This window comes from Acanthopagrus latus, chromosome 5, assembly GCF_904848185.1.
Source record: "Acanthopagrus latus isolate v.2019 chromosome 5, fAcaLat1.1, whole genome shotgun sequence".
NCBI classification, from domain to species: Eukaryota; Metazoa; Chordata; class Actinopteri; order Spariformes; family Sparidae; genus Acanthopagrus; species Acanthopagrus latus.
This window is the reverse complement of record NC_051043.1, coordinates 31,019,052-31,037,814: the sequence shown is the minus strand read 5'-3', so window position 1 is coordinate 31,037,814 and position 18,763 is coordinate 31,019,052. Positions and strand designations below refer to the sequence as shown.

The 18,763-nt window shown below is 43.8% G+C and overlaps 1 protein-coding gene across 5 annotated transcripts; it reads right to left on the bottom strand.

Annotated features, from left to right (window-relative positions):
* Positions 1 to 338: 338 nt before the first annotated feature.
* On the bottom strand, positions 339 to 18,373 carry LOC119019219 (bromodomain-containing protein 3-like). 5 transcript variants are annotated; one of them, XM_037097609.1, is made up of 12 exons: positions 18,242 to 18,373; positions 14,434 to 14,740; positions 13,112 to 13,223; positions 12,865 to 13,002; positions 11,858 to 12,014; positions 6,840 to 7,009; positions 6,237 to 6,632; positions 5,003 to 5,131; positions 4,693 to 4,899; positions 4,265 to 4,497; positions 3,878 to 4,176; positions 339 to 3,700 (listed from the first exon to the last, which is right to left on the bottom strand). In XM_037097609.1, exons 2-12 carry the CDS (start codon positions 14,523 to 14,525, stop codon positions 3,582 to 3,584), a joined length of 2,052 nt encoding a protein of 683 aa, XP_036953504.1. In that variant the 5' UTR covers positions 14,526 to 14,740; positions 18,242 to 18,373; the 3' UTR covers positions 339 to 3,581. The 5 variants fall into 5 exon arrangements, with proteins under 5 accessions (XP_036953504.1, XP_036953508.1, XP_036953507.1 ...); XM_037097613.1 differs by having other exon boundaries at positions 4,717 to 4,899; XM_037097612.1 differs by having other exon boundaries at positions 11,867 to 12,014.
* Positions 18,374 to 18,763: the final 390 nt, after the last annotated feature.

Sequence of the window (18,763 nt, the reverse complement as noted above, 5' to 3'; positions counted from 1 at the left end):
GAGATAATTCAGTGTTTATGGGCCATCGGACCAATCAGACTGCGTGAGCAACTGACATGTTTGTTCTACCAACGATCTGATCCGAAACTGGTTCTGATGACAGCGTCAACGACAGCCTTCTCCTTCTTCTGTTTTTATTGTGTTCTGCTCACAAACAACTACAGCCGTTTGACTTTGTCTTGCTGGCGATGATTTCATTATCTGCTGACGACTGATTAGGAACATTTTCCATGTTGTGGATGGAAACATGCAGACACAGAAGATGGTGCAGAAACACACGAACTCGGCTTCATCCAGAGTTCTGACGGAAACGTGTGTGAGATAAAGTCGAGTCGTTGTTTCAGTTTATGTGTTTATTTATGAAAACAAAGGAACTCAGAAAATAAGGATCCCATATCAGTAATTACATCAAATAATTCACTTGTTGGTTTGTCGTCGGTTCGTCCTCTGTCTCTCTCTCGGTGTCTCTACTCTATCGAGTGGAGTCGATCTAAAGCTCAGACAGCTACTATACAGCTACTATACAGTGCTCAAACATACGGAAGAAAGAACGTACGGCCGGAGTGCATGCAAATACATAAAATCACTTTTTTCCTTTTTCTTATTAAAATACAAAAATTAACTATTAGCATCAAAGCTCGACCATCAACTAAAAACAAACAGAGGAGGGTTACTGTGGCAACGAGCTGTCCGACTGTCTGCCTGTCTGTCTGTCACACCGGGAGGACACGTCTCTGTCCGGATAGATTATAGATCAGTTATTAATTAGTCTGTTAAACGTCCAAAACAAAATGTCTCTTAAGTCTGAAAAGATTAAAAAGCACAAATGAGTTCACCCACTCAGCTTGGACGCTGGATTTTAACCATGTGACAAGGACTGAACCGTCTCCATGACAATGAAGCGACTCCACCCACTGACGAGTCGAAAGCTACAGGAACGTGATCTTCTTTTGTCCGACAGATTTCGTGTTTGAAACAAGATGAAACGGAAAGAAAAGTTGAGTTTTTGCGGAAAATTTAAATCACTGATCGATTCTCATCAAACCAATTAATCACTTTCTTCATGATCCAGTAATCTGTGCTCCTGCTCAGCCTGAACACATCGTCAGACAAACAGGATCAAACAAATTCTACTCCAATCAGAAGCTTTAAGCTTACACATCACTGAAGGGTCAACCAATCACAGATGAGAGCCTGAGAGACAGAACCATGGAGTCCTGATCCTGTCTGTACGCAGAGGTCAAAGGTCAAACACGAAGAGAACATCAACACACTACAGACAGTCAGGTCGACAGACAGGTCGACAGACAGGTGCGTTTGAGATGTCACATGATTCATCCGATTGGTTCGATCTGATTGATTGACTGATCTGATCAGCAGTGACATCAGAGGTCGGACAAACCTCCGACCGGCTGTCTGATGTGTTCAACTCCTGTCACAAGAATAATTTTGTTTTCCAGCAGCACAGCCCCCAACCGACCAATCAGAGCACAGTGTGGTGTTAGGGCTGTTTCATCCACCTGGAGACAGACTGCGACACCTGAGGTATCGTCTAGTAACATCTGACAGAGGCCAAAGGTCAAACCCAGAAGTTCCAGTCTGACCTTCACCAGAGCACTGCGTCCTCAACGTAAGGAAGCTTCCTGAGAGACTTCAGCTCAACACCAACTCACCAATCAGGTGAACACGAGGCTACGATGTCACCACAGAAGCCAATCAGATGTGACTTTATTAAAAAGATTTTAAAAAGCTCTGATCAGGTTCAGTCGTGACTTCCTGTTGAGAAATAAAATTATTTAATCTTCTGATCAGAGAATAAAACAAAGTGTGACGTTGCTGCATCTCAACCAGACATTTTAAAGAACCAATAAACAGCTGACAGAATCTGTGACGGCCATGTTTGTGTCCGACTGTCGCAGGTCGTCTCGATTCTGGGAAACCTTTTTTTTCAAGCTTCACGTTTTTCAGCAGAAATTTTTATTTTTCTACTTTTGTTGAATTAAGGTTGAAATGTGGATTCTAAAATAAACTTTAAAAGACCTGACGCCTGATCGGGACTCTTCCTCACACCTGGAGCAGTCTGACCTCACAGGAAGTGACGGTGCGCAGGGGGTGGTACAGTATATGGGGGGGCAGCGGTACAAAGACATTTCATATAGAGAACCTTATAAGACACAAACAAGTTCAGCACACAACCTGAAAATCAAAAACAGAAAAATAAAGGAAATGTAGTGTTAAAAAAAAAAAGTCAGTCTCTCTGCTGAGGGGGCGGGGTCTGAGCCTGGTGACCCTGCCCCCCTTTGTCACTGTTGACCCCGGGGACAGACAGTAGGTTGTGGGTTTTGTTGCGGGACCAGCAGAGGAGAATCGACTCTCAGAGGGGTTCATCCAACAGCTCTTCAGATTCCCTTCATTTTAGAAAATTAATCCAAGATTAACTTCTTATATTTAAAAACAAAAAGCGTCGACACAAGGATTATATCCTCAACTAACAGAGGCAGCACATCAGCAGAGTGACCGCTAACTGCTGCTAACTGTAGTCTGTTTATTCATCCAAAACTGCAGCCACTGTTAGAGTGTTAGCTCATTTAGCCGTGTAGCTAGCTATGTTTAAACTGACACAAGACAACATGGAGGCCTGTGACTGTGTTAGACTTCACACTGACCGCAGCTGAAGACAATCACTAAGAAGACAAGGACTCTTTGAATCAGATTCACATCCTGTCTGTCTCTGATCACACAATGTCTCATATAAGAACAAATTAGTTTTGTCAGCAAGACGTTTCACGTCTCTGTCAGCTCATCTGTCTGATCTGAGCTGCATCATCTCCAGTCGGAAGAATATGACTATGAACCAAGAACCTGATTGGCTGTTGAATGTCTGAGCTTTGTCTCTCAGGCATTGTAACCTTTAAACAAATCTGAGGAATCTTCCAATCCATCAATTTCTGAGACGTTGATGGAGTAAACCCCCCGAGATCTCCTCCTCGTCCTCGTCCTCGTCCTCCTCCTCTCCCATGATGCTCTATTGATGCTTCTGGAATGTTTGCAGAGGTCAGGGGTCACAGCCGGCCGTCCAACAACAGGAGGAAGAAGAAGAAGAAGAAGAAAGCCCCCACGTTCGAATGTTCAGAGAAGATCAACAGGCCTCCCAATCAGACAGACAGGCTGTCTGGCTCACTTCATTCTTCTTCTCTTGTTTTCTTCTTCTTCACTTCTTCAGTCTGTTTGCATTCCTCCAGGAAGGAAAAAAAAAAAAAAAAAAAACGACACTAGGAGCTAAAAAACAGGTCAGCCTATTTACATACAGTCTCCAAGTCTGGGCGTGTGTGTGTGTGTGTGTGTGTGTCTGTGTGCGTGCATGTTTATATATACTGTATGTGTGTGTGTGTGTGTGTGTTGCAAGAAGTTCAGAGTGTGTATCTCTGTCTTTTGTGTTTGTGTTAAGGATGGAAGTTTACATGATGTGTGTTTTCATCTGTGTGTGTCCCTGTGTGTGTTGAGTGGATAAACCTCTGTGTCTGTGTGTGTGTGTGTTCAGTAACGTGTGTGCGTGCGTGTGTGTGTGTGTGTGTGTGTGTTCAGTCTGTGTCAGAGGAAGAGGAGGTTCCTGTTGAGGAGCTGTCATCAGAGGAGGAAGAGGAGCTGCCACTCAAACGACTAGCCCCGCCTCCCGAGGCCCCACCCCCTGCTGCTTTCTCTGGAGAGAGAGCGAGAGAGAGGGAGATTAAAAAGACTCATTGATGTCACAGAGGTCATATCCATGTTTTTACACCATCCAGCATTTGTATAGTAACAACTGTAGTAGTACTGCAGTACAGTAGCACTACTACAGTACTGCAGTACCCAGTGTACAGACAGCAGTATATATACTCACGCAGTAGTTTCCTCTGCTTCTTCTGCAGGCAGGACTTGACGTAGCGCTCCAGCTCTCGGAGCGTGGAGGGTTTGAGGGTCTCGAAGTCGATCTCGATCTCGTCTGGGTTCGAGTCCCTCAGCGACGGCTCTCTGGACTGGATGATGTGGACGACGCGGCCCAGCTTCTCCCCCGGCAGCCGGTTTATATCCAGACTCAGCTGCCGCTTCTCGTCATACGACATGGGCAGGGACGACTCCTCGCCGTCGTCTCCATTGGCTGATCCACCGCCGGACGCCTTACTGCCTTTCTTCGGTTGCCTGGAAACACACAGAGCCGCTCGGATTGGTCAAAGCTCTCTGTTAACTCTTTAAAACACTTTGGAACAGGCAGCTGATTGGATGGTACCTGGTGGCGGTCACTGTGCTGTTGGCTTTCCTGGCCGGAGCCTTCTTCTGATTGGCTGGTTTGGGCTGCTGAGCGGCGGCCTTGGGCTTCTTCTCTTCCTCCATCTTGCCCTTGTTCCCTTTGTCTTTGTCCTTGTCTTTCTTCTTCTCCTTGTCCTTCTTCTCTTTCTTCTTCTTTGGCTTGCTGACGGGAGCCTGGGACAGGACGGCCAGCTGCTCGTGCACCGCCTTCAACTGGTGGAATACACTGATAATCAATACCTTCAACTTCTGATCAATACCTGGAGCGCCTTTAGCTGCTGATGGTCTACACAACCACAATCACATGATAATATGAAGATGATTATTTAGAAAACCCGTTAATAGAAAATTAAACGTTCATTTAATCTACAATAATGTTAAAAAGAAGAAAACGAGGATGTTCTTGACCTGTGATTGGTCGGCAGCACCAACCTGCTCCTGTAGCTCAGCCAATCGCGTGGCTCGCTCCTCCTCTGAGTCGGACGATTCGTCGGAGGAGGAGTTGTTGCTGCTGTCAGAGGAGGCAGTGCTTTTACTGACCAATGGTGTTGTAGATGGGACTGACGCCTCGAGGCCCTCGTCGGGTATCTTAGCAAAACGCATCTCGAACACATCCTGCGGAGAGGTCGATTTAGTGATTTATTGACTGATTTCTGCCGACAGAGCCCAATGAGGCAAAGGTTCTCAGAGGACCGGAGGGTCTCCAGGTGATACATACCTGCAGCTTGCGGGCCATGGCCACCACCTCGTGGTCTGGAGGATTGTACTTGTAGCAGTTGGAGAACATTAACCTGACGTCAGTGGCGAAGCTCTGAGGATCGGTGTATTCTCCTTTATCCATCTTTTTCTATCAGAGAATCAACATGAGACCAAGAGTCAGTTCACAGCTCGACCCTCAAATGAGATTCATCTGAGATAGTTTTTCATCCAGCAGAATAAAAGCTTTGAACCCAACAGTCTGACAGTTCACAGCTGTGATGTCACACTTCCTGTTCGTGGTCTTTACTTAGATCTGACCGTCATCTCACAGGTCAACTGTTGGTCATTTGTTTGTCCCAGAAATTAGCCCCTTTTAGATAGAAGAGGCGGCACATTTGCAGTCAGGTAAAGGCTGCAATCTGCCGTCTTGTCTATCTAAAAGGGGCTAATTGGAGGTGTAATATTCCTTCTTTTCCAAAAAGCCGCCACTGGGGTAGGCATAAACATGTGACGTGAAGCACGAAGTTGGGCGTGAACAGTGACGTACAAAATATGCGTCAGAAGAATATATTTAGCCCCGTAATACCAGTGTCAGTCATAACTGCTATGCAGCTGCCCGCTTTAGGCCGGCAGGATGCAGCATAATCATGAATTGCCACTGCCTCGTCATGGGTGCGGCGCCTCGGCCCCTCCGTTAGCACCAGACAGCTAACAGGAAGCAGGTCAAATTTGTCTTCAAGATAAGAGCTTTACATTGCACCCCACTGGAGTTTAGAACAGGGTTCCTAGCGGGGCTTATTATTTGAAAGTAGTGACTGTTAGTAGCTTGCCGCTACAACAGACCGAGGAGACGCTGCATCTCCTGGACCTCAGCGGCTGTTCAGTGTTTCATCTTAATGTCCGCGGATGAAGTGATGGACTGACTGCTGTGATCAGCTGTTTCTTGGTTTCAAAACTCCCTGACTGTGGATCGCACAACAGTGCAGGTCATCGACACCTCAGCCGGCACATCGACGGCTCAGATTTGCATAGTAATGTAAGTGGAAATAAGTGTACCCTCCGAGGCGTCAAACTGGCGGACCAAAACAGACCCCAATTTACCACCTTCTGTCTAAAACCTAGCCGCAAAAAAGGACAGCTACATCGGCGGCTTGCTGCCCAGCATAAAAACGACTATTAACTTAGCTTGTTTCTTTACTGACCCGTCTGATACTGTGATGTCATGGCAGTGTGATTTTGTCATTGTGCATTACCCGGACGGTGCTGAGGTCCATGGGGTGTTTGATGATGTCATGGTAGTCGTGCAGCTCCAGAGCCTCGGCGTCGACCGGCTTGTAGAAGGGCCAGGCGTAGGCGGCGTGTTTCTTCGAGAGCATCTCCTTCAGGATGGCGTCGCAGTGCTTCATCTGCTCGCCCAGCTTGCCACCCTTCCTTACCCCGGCCCCGCCTCCACCGGCTCCCATCTCGCCCACAGCCACTTCCTCGCCCGTCTCCCTGCGGGTCTTGGCAGGGCGGGCGGCTGCCTCGCGGCGGGACGAGCCCAGTTTGGGCGGTTTGGTGTCCTGAGCAGACGGAGAGTCTGCGCGACCAGCAGAGATGGCCGACGTGGTTGGAGTGGTGGTGTCGGCTTTCCTCTTCACACCTTTCTTCTGTTGGAGACAGAAAGGTGTGAGGACAGACAGGTGAGACAGAGGTAGACAGGTGGAGACAAAGACAGGTAAAAAGATACAGATAGAGCGAGAAGTGCAGACACAAAAGAGTAGAAACACATGGGCAGAGGGAGACAGGTAGAGATGTATAGAGGGACAGGTACAAAGACAGAGACAGACTCTCTAAGGGTCATGTGACGCCATTACCTTAACGACAGGCTGTGCAGATGGCATCATGGTTGCCGTGGGCTGCGGGGCAGACAGAGGGGGCGTGGTCTGGACGGGCGTGGGTGTGGTCGAGATGACAGGTGTCTGGGAGGGGGAGGGGGAGGGGTAGGAGGGGGGAGGGGAGGCTGAAGACTCCGCCTGCTGACTCACTGAGAGAGAAACAGTGCTGTTAGTCCTGCAGTACTTTACTGTACACACGTATCTGAATGCAGAGCTGGACAACATCACTAGATGTTTTGTTATATCAATCGATGTCGATAATTATCACGATATATATTTGCACACCGGCCCAACCGCTGGATGTCGTTTGGAGAGACTCGGACGACGTCGGGAACAAATATGTTTGGTGAGTTCAGCTGCGTTGGAAGCTTTCAGAGCCGCTCGCACATTGTCTGCTCTGATTCAACATGTGTGAGGAGGTTGGCTGTCGGCCGTATGAGCCATTGGATTCTCTGATTGGCGGTATGCTAGCGAATCAGTGCGTGTGTGGGGGGGCGGAATACTGTGTGCGCTTTGTTTTTCTGTGCACTCCGTTCTGTCATTTCTTGTTTTCATGTTTCGGAGTACTGGCACGAGAATTATGTGTTTGTTTGGTAACACCTCGCTGCACGTTTACTATGCAGCTGTTCTTGTATGAAATAGTTAAGTTTTCATTTTTGAATTTTTCTGGACCTCTTGTCCAGCGTCTTTGACACAAGAGCTACACACTTATTGCATCTCGCACAAGTGCAGAACGTCCACGTAACATTGGAGCTCGCAGCACGTCGAAGCGGTGTGTTCAATGCAACTTTTCTACCAAATGGGTCAGACAAGAGCCAACAGAGTGGTCGGATAAAGGCAGTTGGCTGTTGGTTTCAGTCTGGGCGGTGTGTGGGGGCCTTAACAATAATAATAATAATGTTAAATATTCAGTTTTAAGTGTATTCTCTTTACAGAGCCTAAAACACACTAGGTGGTTAATTATGGTTTGTAAAATACATTAATTTATTGTCAGATACTAGATGACAAACATTCAACAGAACCAACCAGCCACATGGCTTCATGTTCAACACTGATGAAATAAAATGATAAATATGTACAACAAACGTGTCTCAAACATTTTAGAGGTAGTTCACTGAATTCAACACTGATTATAGAAAATAATAAAAGGTATAATGTTGAGGATGATGATGCTTCTGTATCTGTGAATACTGCAGGTAGCTGTTCAGTTCAGCTTCATCAGCCTCCTAAGAGTCGATGTGGTTCTGTAAGACCTGATGTGGTTCTGTAAGACCTGATGTGGTTCTGTAAGACCTGATGTGGTTCGGATGTGCGACCAGACCATATAGGCGATACAGGCCTCGTGTCTTTAGCAGTACTGTACGTAATGGTGCTGGTTCTGTCTTTGTATCGCTTCAGTTTCTTCTCATATTGGACAATGGCTGAAAAGGCCACAAAGATTGTTGGTTGTGGAAGTGAAGTGTGACTAGCAGACGCAGTGGGGCTGGTCTGTTGGCTACCTGCTAGCAGCATAGCGCAAACTGATGGAGTTCTGTTTGGGTGGTACCTGTTGAGATGATGGAAGAGGGTGGTGGCCGACACATTTTACACCTAATGCTGGTCTGTCAGACTTCAGTTAGGAGAACTATTTTCAAATAAGCGAAGAGCTATGACCTTTCTTCGGTTCAATTTCTCCAACTATGTCAGTTTCCTCGCACTCAGTTTCCCTTGGACCGATCAATGAGTTGTTGTGAGTGGGAGGGGCCAGAAACATGCATTTGTTTCTCTGCTGTATCAAAATGAAATGTCATAAATTTATCATCGTTATATCGTGAAAATGACCGAGATCGTTTTATCACCCAGCCCTAATTGAAAGTACTACAATAACCGATACAGACTGTGGTAATTTTGTAGTACTTCATGGTCAAACTTTATATAGGAAAATAACTGCAGTGATATCAAATAAATAAACTTTATACATTTTTACTGATACAACAGTAAGCAACAGTGAAGTATCAGTACCTGTAGTATCAGTACTGTAGTATCAGTACTGTAGTATCACTACCTGTAGTATCAGTACTGTAGTATCACTACCTGTAGTATCAGTACCTGTAGTATCAGTACCTGTAGTATCAGTACTGTAGTATCAGTATCTGTAGTATCAGTACTGTAGTATCAGTACTGTAGTATCACTACCTGTAGTATCAGTACTGTAGTATCACTACCTGTAGTATCAGTACCTGTAGTATCACTACCTGTAGTATCACTACCTGTAGTATCACTACCTGTAGTATCAGTACTGTAGTATCACTACCTGTAGTATCAGTACCTGTAGTATCACTACCTGTAGTATCAGTACTGTAGTATCACTACCTGTAGTATCAGTACTGTAGTATCACTACCTGTAGTATCAGTACCTGTAGTATCAGTACCTGTAGTATCAGTACCTTTAGTGTCAGTAACTGTAGTATCACTACCTGTAGTATCAGTACTGTAGTATCAGTACCTGTAGTATCAGTACTGTAGTATCACTACCTGTAGTATCAGTACTGTAGTATCTGTACTGTAGTATCTGTACTGTAGTATCAGTACTGTAGTATCAGTACCTGTAGTATCAGTGCTGTAGTATCAGTACTGTAGTATCAGTACCTGTAGTATCTGTACTGTAGTATCAGTACCTGTAGTATCTGTACTGTAGTATCTGTACTGTAGTATCAGTACCTGTAGTATCTGTACTGTAGTATCTGTACTGTAGTATCTGTACTGTAGTATCTGTACTGTAGTATCTGTACCTGTAGTATCAGTACTGTAGTATCAGTACTGTAGTATCACTACCTGTAGTATCAGTACTGTAGTATCAGTACCTGTAGTATCTGTACTGTAGTATCTGTACTGTAGTATCAGTACTGTAGTATCTGTACTGTAGTATCAGTACCTGTAGTATCTGTACTGTAGTATCAGTACTGTAGTATCACTACCTGTAGTATCAGTACTGTAGTATCACTACCTGTAGTATCAGTACCTGTAGTATCAGTACTGTAGTATCAGTACCTGTAGTATCAGTACCTGTAGTATCAGTACTGTAGTATCACTACCTGTAGTATCAGTACCTGTAGTATCAGTACTGTAGTATCAGTACCTGTAGTATCAGTACCTGTAGTATCAGTACTGTAGTATCAGTACCTGTAGTATCAGTACCTGTAGTATCAGTACTGTAGTATCAGTACTGTAGTATCACTACCTGTAGTATCAGTACTGTAGTATCACTACCTGTAGTATCAGTACTGTAGTATCAGTACCTGTAGTATCAGTACTGTAGTATCTGTACCTGTAGTATCTGTACTGTAGTATCAGTACTGTAGTATCACTACCTGTAGTATCAGTACTGTAGTATCAGTACTGTAGTATCAGTACCTGTAGTATCTGTACTGTAGTATCAGTACCTGTAGTATCAGTACCTGTAGTATCTGTACTGTAGTATCAGTACTGTAGTATCACTACCTGTAGTATCAGTACTGTAGTATCACTACCTGTAGTATCTGTACTGTAGTATCACTACCTGTAGTATCTGTACTGTAGTATCAGTACTGTAGTATCAGTACCTGTAGTATCAGTACTGTAGTATCAGTACCTGTAGTATCTGTACTGTAGTATCAGTACTGTAGTATCAGTACTGTAGTATCAGTACCTGTAGTATCTGTACTGTAGTATCAGTACCTGTAGTATCAGTACTGTAGTATCTGTACTGTAGTATCTGTACTGTAGTATCACTACCTGTAGTATCAGTACTGTAGTATCAGTACCTGTAGTATCTGTACTGTAGTATCAGTACTGTAGTATCAGTACCTGTAGTATCAGTACTGTAGTATCAGTACCTGTAGTATCAGTACTGTAGTATCAGTACCTGTAGTATCAGTACCTGTAGTATCTGTACTGTAGTATCTGTACTGTAGTATCAGTACTGTAGTATCAGTACCTGTAGTATCTGTACTGTAGTATCAGTACCTGAAGTATCAGTACTGTAGTATCAGTACCTGTAGTATCTGTACCTGTAGTATCTGTACTGTAGTATCAGTACCTGTAGTATCTGTACTGTAGTATCAGTACTGTAGTATCAGTACCTGTAGTATCAGTACCTGTAGTATCAGTACTGTAGTATCAGTACTGTAGTATCTGTACTGTAGTATCAGTACCTGTAGTATCTGTACTGTAGTATCAGTACTGTAGTATCAGTACCTGTGGTATCAGTACTGTAGTATCAGTACCTGTAGTATCAGTACCTGTAGTATCAGTACTGTAGTATCAGTACCTGTAGTATCAGTACCTGTAGTATCTGTACTGTAGTATCAGTACTGTAGTATCAGTACCTGTGGTATCAGTACTGTAGTATCAGTACCTGTAGTATCAGTACCTGTAGTATCTGTACTGTAGTATCAGTACCTGTAGTATCTGTACTGTAGTATCAGTACTGTAGTATCAGTACCTGTGGTATCAGTACTGTAGTATCAGTACCTGTAGTATCAGTACCTGTAGTATCAGTACTGTAGTATCTGTACTGTAGTATCAGTACCTGTAGTATCAGTACTGTAGTATCAGTACTGTAGTATCAGTACCTGTAGTATCAGTACTGTAGTATCTGTACTGTAGTATCTGTACTGTAGTATCAGTACTGTAGTATCAGTACCTGTAGTATCTGTACTGTAGTATCAGTACCTGTAGTATCAGTACTGTAGTATCAGTACCTGTAGTATCTGTACCTGTAGTATCTGTACTGTAGTATCAGTACCTGTAGTATCTGTACTGTAGTATCAGTACTGTAGTATCAGTACCTGTAGTATCAGTACCTGTAGTATCAGTACTGTAGTATCAGTACTGTAGTATCAGTACCTGTAGTATCTGTACTGTAGTATCAGTACTGTAGTATCAGTACCTGTGGTATCAGTACTGTAGTATCAGTACCTGTAGTATCAGTACCTGTAGTATCAGTACTGTAGTATCAGTACCTGTAGTATCAGTACCTGTAGTACCTGTAGTGGCGGCGGCGGACTGCTTGCTCTGTTTCTTGCCTTTGGGCGCCGGCGGCAGCAGAGCGACTTCCTCTTGAGGCATCTGAGCGACTTTCTGAAGGAAGATTTTCTCTAAAGCCTGAGCCATGAGGACGATGTCATCTGTGGGCTGAAGACACAGACAGACAGACAGACAGTTACTACAGCACATCTGACTGGAGGTCAACATCTGTGCTGACTCTACAGACACATGTTGCGGCAGCCATGACACCTTCTTCTTCTTCATGTTACACTGATCCGTCATCTGAGCTGACCTCCAATCACAGGCAGTGATCTTTGCTCTTCTCTTTATATATTTCACCTCTCGGCCAAATAATTCAGAATTATGAAAACATTCCACTGTTATACAGACAACACTCGGCTGTATGTGCCCATAAAAGCTGATGATGAATCTCCAATCATGAAATTAGAGACTTGCTTACACGCAGTGAAGAAATGGATGTCAGAAAACTTCCTGCTCCTGAATTCAGATCAAACTAAGATGCTGGTCACTGATCGGCTCGACAGGGACGCCATGTTGACCAGGTGACCGTAACTCTAGACAACTGTGTTATTTCTCAAAGTTGAGCTGTTATGAATATCTGTTTTACTTTGATTCTACGCTCTCTTTCCATCAGCACATCAAAGAAATTACCACGATCGCTTTCTACCACCTGCACAGAGCTAAAGTTCGGTCCTTCCTGTCCACGGCGGACGCAGAGATCCTGATTCATGTTTCATCTAAACTGGATTATTACAATGCCTTATTTTCAGGTCTTCCACGAGAGAGCACTAGAAGTCTTCAGATGGTTCAGAACGCTGCAGCTGGAATCTGAACTTGTACAAGAACATGTGATCATATAACACCAATCCCAGCGACTCTGCACTGGCTCCCAATACAAGATCAGACTTTAAGCTGCTGCTGATGACTGTACACAGCCTTGTTGTACATGTGCTCGTCTCTTGTTGTGTACAAGTACCTTGTTGTAGATGTAACAGTTGGTGAACATGGTGTTGAAGTCCTGCATGGCCTCACTGGCGCTCCAGTAATAATTGTTCTCCAGACGTTTCTTGATGGTTCCCATGTCCATCGGGTTCTTGATCACTTTGTGGTAGTCCTGGAGAAGAGGATGTGGTTAGATCTAGACTTATCTTAGACCTGGACGTCCAAAGAAACTGAATGGTGTGTGAAATATTTGTGTAAGGATGGTTTGTGTTGTGACTTACGGCGAGGCAGAGCTTGATAGCGTCCACAGGCTGGTAGAAGGGCCAGGCGAACTGATGCTTCCACAGAGTCTTCACCACGACGTTCTGCATGTACTGCAGCTGGTTCGTCTTCCTGATTGACACAAACACAACAAACATGACAGAGCTGCACACAGACTGACTTCAATTCCTGCTATAAACTCTGTGGATAAGCTGAGACGCTTATTCTGTAGAGAACATCTCGCCATGGTTGTCATGGCTCATTGGGGACCAGTTGCACCATCGCTGGTGTCTCATTCTGGCATGATGTGGATCTCATGGTACCACCATTACTGAGTTAAAAGTTTTACAATATCATAAGACACATGCAGGTAAAGAGCCAACCAGGCACTCATAGAACTAGTGTTATAACCAGTACCTACTATTTTACATGCTAACGCTGACTGTGCTAACAGGAAGCTGTTGAAACAACCAGAGTGCCCCGTCATGTCTTCATCCAACCCACCATGAGGGGACGTACAGACCCAGTGGATCAGCTGGCTGAGTCAGTACTGATCCATCCTTTAAACCCAAGGACAGACTGCAGACTTCACATAACTTGTTGTTAGCATGTTCCACAGCTAATGTGGCTCATGATATTCATCTCTCTGTAAGATGTCAGATCAGAATTTACTCATCATGATAATGTTCAGGGTCAGATTATGATGTAAATCTACATCAACAGCAACTGTTGAAACAACGTGAAAAATACAAACTAACTCAAAGAAGAAAAAAACGCTTCATGAAATTTCAATATAATTGATTAAAGTTATCAAAGCTTTCACACTAATAAAGAACATTTCCGCATCAAATCTCCGCCACTGTCCTTGAACGCAGCAACAATTCAAATTCCTAAAAGTGCATCATGTGATGACATCACAACCTGGGAGGATCTGATCAATACATTTACATTTAGTGCCATGAGGGGAACGTTTCTCTCCAAAGGGACTTACAATGAGTACAAATGTCAAAAGAAAGAAACCACAACATGTCACCACACAGAGTAAAATATAAAAATAGAAACAATCTTCAAGCCCTCATCTGATCATCGTAGCTGCTCGTTATCAAAGAGACCTTCAGTGTAGGCGCTGTGATTTGAGTGCTGACATAAGAACATACGAGTGAATGTACTTTTTGTTTTGTTTTTGGGGGGGTCATGCTCTGCGGGGTCGAGGTGAAGTCTGAACTACTGAGTCTCGAGTCTTTTGTGGAAAAGAAGAAGATGACGAGAGACTCCACTGTCCTGACATTAGATGGGATCAGTGATCAGCAGTCAGCCTCCGGTGTGTCCAGGTGTTTCTTACCTGCCAGGTTTGGTGGGGTTGGTGACCTCAGGTGGGGGCGGGTTGGTGAGGGTGGGGGGGCTGGGGGGCGCAGCCTCAGGGGCGTCCGACATGGTGGACGACGGTAACGCAGCAATGCACCGTGGAACAGCAGTGTCTGACCTGAAGGTGAGAAAACAACTCCCTCTGTGGTCTGAGGGTGTGTGCGTGTGTGTGTATGTGTGTGTGAGGCACACAGGTGTGTGTTGGTGTGATCAGTTCAGGTTTTGTTGATGTTGATTCTTCAGCTTGATGTTCCCCCCGAGGAGACAAACTCCCATCGCACAACCTGAGAGGAAGAGAGAGACTTTGTTAGCATTGTTAGCTCTCTGCTGCTAACGATCAACAGCATCTTATTTTAAAACAGTTTAAACCGTCAACGGTTCGGTTTCTCTCTCAGCTACTGAATCCTGAAGAAATTAAGTCACACAAGACACAGGCACAGAAAAGACCCGTCATTGCACCCAACAAATAAAGAACTGATAAATCCAAAAATGTGACAATTTATCAATAAGTCCATCATCAGAACAGTGAACAGATAACGGCTCCTCAAACTCTGGGACACACCTAGTTGTTGAAACAGTGTCAGAGGAGACGCCTGCGTGAACCCTCAGCGCCAAACACACAAACGCTCAATAATGCAGAAAGTTTTAAAACAATAAACTTATCAAGATAACCAGGACTAAAGTCACTGAAGGATAAAAAACATGTCAACAGTTTGGTTTCACATCATTTTGATGGTGTTTTCAATTGATGAAATAAAAATGATTTTAATATTTAAAAAAGATAACCATCTTGGGAAACACTAGTTTCATGGTATTACACATTATTAATACTTTCATTAGTAACACTGAACCTTTAAGAAATAGATTTTTGGGATTAAAAAAAAAACACTTAAATCTAATCTCACAAAAGGACAATTAAAAGTCAACATACACAGCGTGATCGCTGCGACTCTCCTCACCAACACTCTACTACACCTCAGTGTTCATGTCCTTAATTCAGCTTATTCTAACAATCAGCATTCTACTTTTGTAATCAATTAAGACAAATTATTTGGTTTGATTATTTTAAATTATTTCTTATGTGATAACTGATTAACTGTATCGTGATATCTAAAGTTAGTTCTCTACGACTGATATTAAATTAATACATCTTACAGAACATCAACTTCTCTTTTATCAGTAAATTATGTTTTATATTATTTCTACATCCACCTGAGGATTCTTGACTTTTGAGGTTTTAAATTTGCTCAATTTAACAAAAACATTCTTGTCCAATCATTTGAGCCATAATTACTTTATCAATGGATTTCATGTTATAAAATATATATAATATAGATAAATAGAGAGAGAGAGATCAGTGATCAGCTGTCTGTCAATGTAAAGGGCTGTGAACACCTGAGCTGATGTCACCATAATTATTCTGATCTTCTCCTATCCAGTTTTGACATTTGTTTTAATTTCATACATTATTAACTCGCTGTCAGAGGTGACAGTGAAGGATGTGTTGGTTTGTGTGGCGTAATCGATTACCTGAGTAATCACAATAACAGTATTTATCTCCTGCTGCTTTAACAGGAGTCAGACTGGTGTATCAGGTCTGTCTCTGAATCTCGGAACTCAACTGTGATCATCCTAAGTGACTTCTACAGAATAAAGTAGTCACCTGAGAAAAACCATGTCAAATGAAAAACTAGTATTTTGACGTGACTGATCAAATGTCTGTCATTTTTTCAGACATTATCTGGTTCCAGCTTTTTAAATGTGACCATTTGCTGCTTTTCTTTCTCAGTTCTGAAGAAAGAAAATGAAAGGTCTTTGGTTCTGAAGTCCTCACTCTGAGTTTTGGGAAACGTCTACGAGAGATGACGCTCTTATTCAATAGATCTCGAAAACAATGGTCAGTCTGATTGATAATGAAAATGATTGTTACAGCACCGACACAGAACCAGGTTATAAAAGTTTCAACTTCACTCAATCACATTAAACATTCATGTATTCTGTGTTCACAGTAACAACAGGTGTGTTCAGGTCCAGTCTGATGTTGGTTCAGGTGTTCAGTCTCACACAGGTGACCTGCCACTCTACTCAGCAGTGACATCATCACTGTCAGTTCTGAGAAAGATCATAAAATAACACAATCTGCTTTGAATCTGTACTTAAATATATTACTGAGATGTTCTCAAACAAACAGTCAATTAACGTTTAGATTATTTTCTTTATATTTCATTCAGACATTTAGATTTTTTCAAAGATGTTCTTTCTATGATCATCTATGACGGCAAATTCTCACTTTCGAGAAACTTGAACTGATGGATTTAATCATGTCTCTTAAAAATGACACAAACAAAATTGATTATGACAATCTGGTACATTACATTTGTAACTAATCAAAGACAAAGTGATCGAACAGGTTTATGAAGACAAACATCAGGAGCTTAAATGATAATATCAGACAAACCGTGTGAACACAGGTCGACTGTGACTGACGGTTTGTTTTATTCAGCAGCAAACTGCTGACGATCATCATCATCACTGTCAAAATCATACAGATCACAATCAATCAGACCTCACGGAGACATCATCAGAACGGCACCGGTCCAAACCCAACAACTGTCAAATTGCAATTCATATATGATGAACATGAAAGGCTCAAACTTTGACTTTCTGGCGTTTTTGCAAAAAAAAAATAATAATAATAATAATAATAATTTTTAAAAAGCCAAATCGTGCTGATCGATTGAAAGATTAATCAATAATCCTCTCAGTTCTGAATTATTAATCCCAAAACACATGTCGTCTTCATCTTCAGGCAGGTTTATAACGTCTCGTTTCTACCTGCAGACTTTAGTTTGACCTGTGATCACCTGTCAACAATCTGACGTGCTCAGATCATACTGCCATCGGTACCAGGTCCACTGTGAACTCTACTGTGTGTCTACTGATGCATTTAACAACAAAACAACTTCTTCGAGCCTAAAAATCTCCCCGAACCACCAGAACCTGATGAGCTGTCCTGTTTCAGAGTCCTGCAGCAGCAGAGACATTAAACTGCAGGTAAAATGGTCTATCAGAGCAAACAGTCCAGGACCAGGACCAGGACCAGACAACGTGCCCTCACAGTCCGGACCACCGACAGCTCCTGCACGGATCAACAGATGTTGGTGTCCGGCGCTCTACTGCCTGCATGCTCCTGTGGTTCAGAGGCTAACGAGCGAGCTAACTGCTAACACACACCGCTGCGACCATCAAACTCCACAAATCCAGTGAACAGCACCGCCATCCACCTCCACACACACTCAGCTGCTTATTCACCGGCAGATCAGAGCTCGCAGCCCGGGCTAACCGAGCTGGCTGCTCAGGTGTGAATGTTTTCAGGCTAACGAAACATCCCATTTATCTTGCTTTAAAAAGATGGCGGGCAAGCCAAGGCAAAATATGAGCTATCTCGCTAGCTAACGCAGCTATGCTACTTACCGAAGACGTAAAATGTGATTAATATAGATTCTCGCGGCGCTGCAGATGTCTGAGCGCGTGTTCGGTGCGTTATCTTGACATTTGTTCGCGTATGTGACGCACATCGATCAGATTAACACGGTTACAAATCCAATCTTTGCAGATGTTACCGCTCGGTGTTTGGCTAGCTAATAAGCCGTTAGCCTGTTAGCTGAGCTTTGTCTGAAGGCGCCGAGCGGCCAGCACACCGACACATTCTGCACAGTCCGGGGAGAAGCTCCGCTCCGTCCCCGCGCTACCCGCCCCGCGCCCGGACACACACAGCCGTTTACTTTGAGTCTCGGTCCTCCGATGGTCCAGCGGCGGCCTCAGCGCAGTTTTCACCCAGATTTTTATTTAGCGAAGTAGCATAATAGATGAGTTATCAGCTGTCTACCCTGTGCGCAGGCGCAGTGCAGAACGGCATCATGAATGTTGTTGTGATCGGATTGGCTGCTCAGGTGGATGAAGCGCTGTGATTGGTTCGCAGGTGTTAGCGGGGCGATGATTCGTTTCTGGGGGATGCGAAGCGCTGCAATTGGTCGGTGAGTTAGTTGAAGCGCTGTGACTGGCTGAGGCGCTCAGCGGGCTGCTGTGATTGGTGGTGCAGTTTGATTGCGCCGTCACTTGAACTCTGTTTCCCAGCATGCAGAGCGGCGGCATAGAGCTGAGGCCCGTTTTGCCCTGCAGATGAGGCTGCTGACGGATTTATTGATTTACACTAATAACTGATCTCTATATAATTATACTGCTGACGTCAGATGGTTTATATTAACACACATTCTGTGTAAAATTAACATCAGTTATCAACAGAT